At 50.7% G+C, this 7155-nt stretch overlaps 1 protein-coding gene across 1 annotated transcript; it reads left to right on the top strand.

Moving 5' to 3' along the window:
- The first annotated feature begins 3422 nt into the window (after positions 1–3422).
- BHLHE22 (basic helix-loop-helix family member e22) lies at positions 3423–6220 on the top strand. The gene has a single exon (XM_044244477.1). The coding sequence runs from the start codon at positions 3423–3425 to the stop codon at positions 4542–4544; it is 1122 nt and encodes a 373-aa protein (XP_044100412.1). The 3' UTR covers positions 4545–6220.
- The last annotated feature ends 935 nt before the right edge of the window (positions 6221–7155 follow it).

Here is a 7155-nt window from a genome sequence, read left to right as displayed (position 1 = left end):
TTTCTGAGCAGCCAGAAGGTGTTTATTTTGGTTTATTCCGTGCTACCTTTCCAATTTGCTAGTTGCTTCCGGAGCTCTTTCCCAGCCTCTTGGCGGAATAAAGTTCAAGCATAGTTATCCAGAGCTCCTGCGGCCAGAGGGCACCAAGTGAGCAGCTGAAGCCAGTTCTTTGCAGGTAGAAACCAGGCGGCGGGATCCCACTCAAGTGAGGGGAGGGAGCCTAGGCGGTAACTTAGGGTGGCGACGATTAAACCAGGTAACGAGACACCAGGCAGATGTGTTTTCATCGCCTTATAAGATAAATGCAGTGTTAAGTGCCTGACAACTTCCCAGAAGCAATCAGCAAAAGTTTATGAGTGCATAAACCTCAAAGACCATTCCCCGACAGTTGTTACAAGGCCCACATTTAGAGCTTCTATAAATTCTCCAGCAGTTTCCCAAAGCTAAGTTTCCTGTGACTACTAAGCAGCCACCTCCTCCGGGGAGACCGGGAGGGTTTTCTTGAACTACCAAAGAGAGAGGTTTGGGGCTGCAACCGAGTGAACTATAGTTGCGGAAAAGTTTGTTCTACAAGTTTGGATGGCCAGGGAGAGCAGGCAGATGGAAGACAGGAGTGGAGGTGCTCTCTGGCGCTGAGTTATGTGGTAGCGGCGAAGGACCAGGGTCCCGCGAGGGTCCGAGGTCTAGCGAGGGCAGAGCCCCTTCAGTGGGGCTCCAGCTCGGCCATTACAGCCCTGCGAAGTACGGCCCATTTTGGCAGCCGGTAGCTAAGCCCGAGCTCCTACCGGATCCGGGCGTGCTGTATCCTTCGCCCATCTAGTGCCCAGTGAGGGACCATCAGGAATGCTGGCGTCGCACGGAAAGTCCGGCCCGCTCAGTTAGGCAGGGTAGCTGGGAAAACCGTGTGAGACATCTGGGGACGTATAGCCTGTCCGGCCAGAGCCACGACGGCGCAAGCCTCGGCCCTTCGGGAAGTGACCAGAGGACTTTGGTAAGTTACTGTCAAGCACACGGGACTCACCTATGTTTATAGTAAACCTTTGTTTATGATCCCAGTGAAAACAAAGCTGCTAATTGAAAAACAATAACAGGAGCGTGTCTTTAGCTTCCTAAAGGGAGAGGTTAACTGCTGCGAGAGCCAGGGGAGGGAGAGTGGGAGGGAAGTGGCAAGCGAGAGGCCGCCCTGCACGTAAAACGTGCCTTTAAGTCCCCAGTGAGACACGTGGGCCGGCTCAAGCCTTCCAGAACCACCGGCCTGGGTCCTGGGCTGGATAGCTTCCCGCAGCCCGCTAGCTTTTTCTCAATCTTTGGATTCCAGTAAATCTGAAGGCGCGAAAGTAACCCACGACTGCGTAGTATTTCTGTCCCCAGGAGACTGAATCTCAGGCAATTATTCTGGAAAGATACCGCTGGGCCCCTTTTCATTCTTTCCAGGTGAAAATGCAGACGCCCCTGTGTCGTCCTCACCCCTCCTTTATGAAATAAGGCGCCCAACTGTTCTGATATTACCATTCAAAAACAGGTTCTGTGGCGAACCTCATTTGTGAATCTATTACAGAGATTAATAGATTATTTCTCCTTTTTCAACTAATTCTCAGTGGGGAAATTTAACCATATGGTAAGGAGAGAATTAGAATTTCATCACATTAGAGCAAAATGTAATGAAAAGAGTCCAACACCTGGGGCCAACTCTGAAAGCCACAATTAAAAGGTTTTTAATGAAACCAGAAAAACCAAAAATTTCATAGGCTTCAGTAATTCTGCCACATAAGAAAGATTTATTGGAGGTGTTGGGAAATATTGTTTTTACTTATGTCATAAGGATGAAAACCAGCCGCTAAATACCATGTGCTCCCAGATCGAACTCAGGAGCGAGAGGACCGCGTGTACCATTTCTCATCCGGAAAGGAGGACTGGTTTTCACAGCTCTCCCCTTCCTAGCCCTCCAAGAACAACCGAGGCAGATCCAGAGGTCCCTGAATGGCTTCCTAGCTGTCGGTTATGTTTCGGGGTAAATAAATACGCACAAATGCCCCCCTTGGTGTGTGAGAGGGTTTGACTCCTGGTGGAGCTGGCTGTTCTGAAACAACTGGATTTTAATCTTGAGGAAAGTTTGAGAAATCAGTTTCCTCCCGTTTAGGAAATCGTATGCTTCATAATCACCATCACTGTCGCAGTTATTTGGAGACCGCTGCAAACGCACCCCTTCTCTCTCTCTCTCTCTCTTTTTTTTTTTTTTAATCTAATGGGCTGCATAATCAATTTGCTCTCCATTTTCCTTTTTTTTTCCCCCTTCCCAATCCGGATAGGAAATGGGCAGTGGGCGTGCGGGTGGAAATAAGGCAGTGTGTTCAAGGGGGACGACTGCTTTGCTCTCTTCCTGAGAATCCTGGGTGAATTTTGGGCAAGCCAGCGGGACACTACTTCCCCCCCGAAACTCCCATCACCAAATCCGGATGAGAGTCATTCTACGAACAGGGGTGGAGTATAATTCTCGCCCGCAAGGGTAATTTAGCACAAGATGAGACAGCAGTGGCGAGGGAAGGGCAGTGGGGGTGGGGTGCGGCGGATGGGGGCGTCTGCTTTCCCCGGGACTCCCAGGCTTTGCCGCCGATCTACAATTTGCTGAAGGAGCAAAGAACATCCTCGGCTCTAAGTAGGGCTTTTAGTGTGCTCATTGATGAGTGAAAGTCGCCACACATGTCAAGCTAAAGGCAGTTGTTGGGTTACTAACAGGACCCAGCGCCTTGCAAACATATGCGCTAAGCTGTGTATACAGATGGCACGCAGAATAATGGAGCCGGCGCCTTTTATAAAGCTCTAGCTGCTGCCTGTCTTCAGACCTGGGAAATGAAACTATTCAGACTCGCGGCCAGATAGCGCCTGCGATTGTTTGTTACCGTTTTAATCCTATTAATTAAAACGTTAACCTGATTGGGTAGAAAGCGCTGTCCCAACAGGCGAGTCTTCTTCATAATAACCTACTCAGAGATAATGATGTAAAAGACTCCCCCGTCTGTGGCGGCGGCTGGTTGATGGGTCCGGAAATCTCTTGAAGGTGAATCCAAGCAAGATAAACGGTGCGGAGAGGCGGCGCGGGGCTGGGCTCAGAGCGGCGGCGGCAGCGGCGGCGGCTCCACTCCCTCCGCGCCCACCCTCCCACCATGCGGGGCCGCGGCCCATGGTGAGCCCCAGCAGCCAGCACCATCGGCTGGAGACGAAGAAGAAGAAGAAGAGGAGGCGGAGAGCGCGGGGGAAGGCGAAAAAGAAAAAGAAGGGGAGAGGGCTGCCAGCAGCACCGGGACCGACGCGCGCACCAGCCCAGGAGCCCGGCTCGGGCGCGTCTGCGGCGCCGCCTGACTCCCCAGCCGAGGCGGCGGCGGCCGGCGCGGCGGGCCGGGGCTGGGCGCCGGCGCCGGACCATGGAGCGCGGGCTGCACCTCGGCGCGGCCGCCGCGGGCGAAGACGACCTCTTTCTGCACAAGAGCCTGAGCGCCTCCACCGCCAAACGCTTGGAGGCGGCTTTCCGCTCCACGCCCCCGGGCATGGACCTGTCCCTGGCGCCGCCGCCCCGGGAGCGCCCGGCGTCGTCCTCCTCATCGCCCCTGGGCTGCTTCGAGCCGGCTGACCCCGAGGGGGCAGGGCTGCTGCTGCCACCGCCTGGGGGAGGCGGTGGCGGCGCGGGAGGCGGTGGCGGCGGCGGCGGCGGCGGGGTGGGCGTCCCCGGGCTGCTCGTGGGCTCTGCCGGCGTTGGGGGCGACCCTAGCCTGAGCAGTCTACCGGCTGGGGCCGCCCTGTGCCTCAAATACGGCGAGAGTGCGAGCCGGGGCTCGGTGGCCGAGAGCAGCGGCGGCGAGCAGAGCCCCGACGACGACAGCGACGGCCGCTGCGAGCTGGTGCTGCGGGCCGGAGTCGGCGACCCGCGGGCCTCCCCGGGCGCGGGAGGCGGCGGCGCCAAGGCGGCCGAGGGCTGCTCCAACGCCCACCTCCACGGCGGCGCCAGCGCCCCCCCGGGGGGTCCCGGCGGCGGCGGCGGCGGCGGGGGTAGCAGCAGCGGCGGCGGCGGCGGCAGCGGCGGCGGCAGCGGCAGCAGCAGCAGCAAGAAATCCAAAGAGCAGAAGGCGCTGCGGCTCAACATCAACGCCCGGGAGCGCCGGCGGATGCACGACCTGAACGACGCGCTGGACGAGCTGCGCGCGGTCATCCCCTACGCGCACAGCCCCTCGGTGCGGAAGCTCTCCAAGATCGCCACGCTGCTGCTCGCCAAGAACTACATCCTCATGCAGGCGCAGGCCCTGGAGGAGATGCGGCGTCTTGTCGCCTACCTCAACCAGGGCCAGGCCATCTCGGCCGCGTCGCTGCCCAGCTCCGCCGCCGCGGCGGCGGCGGCCGCTGCCCTGCACCCGGCGCTTGGCGCCTATGAGCAGGCTGCCGGCTACCCGTTCAGCGCTGGGCTGCCCCCGGCCGCCTCCTGTCCGGAGAAGTGCGCCCTGTTTAACAGCGTCTCCTCCAGCCTCTGCAAACAGTGCACGGAGAAGCCTTAAACACCCCCCCACCCCGGAAAACACAAGACCGACCCAAAAGCTAGAGGAAAGTGAAAAGCTGCCCCCCCTTCCCTTTTTATTTTGGTCCTCTCGTAGTTGTGAAACACTTGCAAAGCAAACAAAGCAGAGGCGAGAACTGAGGAGAAGTATCAGAGACAAACGGGACTTTTAGCCTTGACATCCCCAGAATCTCCGTCTTTGGGGTGGGGAGGGAGGGAGGAGGGAGGTGGAGTTGGGATGAAGTATGGATGTCTTTTTTTTCTCAGAAAAGTGGTAACTTTGGTGGCAGCCTAGACCGCAAGGGAGTTTAAGAAATAAGTTGGGAAGTAGTCGCTTGGTTATTAAGAGTGGAGATTATTTATTCAATGGCAAGATACTAATCCTACTAATAATTGTGAATTTGGCTAGTGCTGAGGGGCAGAGGAGGAGTCCGGGTTGGGTGGCTTGTGGGACGGAATATTCATTCAGACAAATCAGAAAGGGCACTTGAAAATAAATTTTGATTCTGAGCCAGGAGAAAAACTTGAAATGTAGACTTATTTAAGTGGGGGGAAAAAACCAGAAAGAGACACATTGCTATGAAAAGACTTGTATTTTTTATTGTCTCTGAACTTTAATCCTGTGAAAACGCTCAAAAGTTTTGGCAAGAGTGATATAAAAAACTGACTGTGGCTGAAAGAATTGCATTTAAAAATATTTATGTGCACCTTGTTACTTTTCACTCTGCAATGATGTATTAACAATTCATGGTATTTATTTGTTATTCTTCAATGACCCTTCCACATCAACAATATTTATCATGTGTTAAGGTCATGGGTCTTATGTGCAGATTTTTTTAATGCCTCTAAAATTCTGTTTTATAGATTAACTTATACTGTGTGCCAAGTGTTTAAAAGGTTTATTTGCCAACAAGTATGAAGAGACATATTGATGTATCTGAGCTGCTTAGGTTTATCAAAGGTCACCTGGATATTTTCAGTTGCATCATCCCTGTATTTAAATTGAGCTTTAATAAATTGCTTCAGTCCAAAAATTACAGGAAAGGTGTATTCTTAATTGATGAATGAATTGATCTCTTTTTTTGAAAGGGGACTCCTTTGCATTCTAAAAGGGAAAGACATCACAGCAATAGATCCTATAAGTAAGAACATGCTAAGCAAATATTTTTCCAGGCTGTGCTGTGCATTTTTAAAAGGTCTAATTTAATTGCTTTTAATATATATGTACATATATAAGTTATTTTAACTGTGGAGAATTATTTAAGTTAAAAGACTGGTTTGATTTGCCTATGGTGTGAAATCCTTTGTTATTTTTCTAAAAAAAATAAAATTTAAAAAGAAATAAAACTAAGGAAGAGCGAGAAGCTATTTACCCAAAGTGAGCTTTCAGTTTTAGTTTGCATGGCTCTTTGCCTGCCTTTCTGTCCTATGAAAATCAAGAAAACCTTTTTTTTAAAAAATGGAGTCCTGCTATTTTCCACTCCTTGCAGATAATACAAATTCAGTTTGTCAGGTTGGATGGCAAGTTGGGAGCTATGATGGATCTACTGGCGGGTTTTGGATGTGTAAAGAATGATATATATCTTAAATAGGTCAATCAGACTATGACAGCTATGTATGACCATTTGTATGTGTATCTATGTCAGAAAGAATCTTTATTAAAATATTTTGATCAAACATTTTATTATGCTGTGCTTTGTGGAAGGAGCAATCACCTCTCTTCTGTGTTACTCTTTGCTTGAAAGGTAACAAAAAAGAAAGGAGTTTCAGAGAAGTTTTGGCAGGGATACACAATTAAGAGTATTCACTTGTTTACTTGTTAATAGGACGATGGCTGGGCCTGCTCATTGGGAGAGAAATAAATGGGGTCACTGGTGAGACCCAGAGGAGATCCAGAGTTCCCATCTGCTGGCATGAACTTTGAAGGCCATGCTGCCCCTGGAATTCTTTCTCCCACTTGTATGGTATTGTTAACCATCCCAGGGCCTATCAAAGAGGGTAAAGTTTTTTTGAAGAGTTTTAATCAAAATTTATATCTCTAACTGCCTGAAAGCCAAGGAAAAGAGATGGATTTGGATTCAATGAGAATGGATTTTATTGTGCCTTTCCACTTTTTTGGTAACAGGAGAATCAGCCAGGCTTAATTATAAGTGTAAACAATGCCCATAGAGATTTTCAAAACTTACTAGTGTGGCTTGTTAATGACACTTTCAGGGATTATATGGGGATTGGGTTGAGAATTGATTCTATTAAAGAATGAATAGGCTTGTATTTGGACCTTAATAATGTCTTCAATTCTAGAAGGCTTGATTTTTCCTGTGGTGGAGGTTTTAGAGATGGTGGCGATGGCGATGGTGGTGGAGTGCGTGTTTCTTCTGTAGGCAGTCTGCTTCATGCATTTTTGTCTGCATAGCCTCAGCTCATAATGATATCCCTAAATGACATCAAACTTAGTGGGGGGTGAGGGAGGATATTTTCTGCTCCACTTGCCATCAAAAAAGATTAATCAGAACCTGTAACTTTTCAGAAAACATAACAGCAAAGGGCCTTGAAGCTGGAGCCCTCCCAGTCAGGGAGTGGGGGCAGAGGGAGGGAACAGACTAGGGCAGCCC

The sequence above is a fragment of the Neovison vison genome, chromosome 4, assembly GCF_020171115.1.
Source record: "Neovison vison isolate M4711 chromosome 4, ASM_NN_V1, whole genome shotgun sequence".
Taxonomy (NCBI): domain Eukaryota; kingdom Metazoa; phylum Chordata; class Mammalia; order Carnivora; family Mustelidae; genus Neogale; species Neogale vison.
This window is presented reverse-complemented; position numbering and strand designations above follow the sequence as displayed.

Bases quoted from the DNA above. Each gene is read 5' to 3' on its own strand.
- BHLHE22 (XM_044244477.1), top strand. From the start codon at position 3,423: ATGGAGCGCGGGCTGCACCTCGGCGCGGCCGCCGCGGGCGAAGACGAC.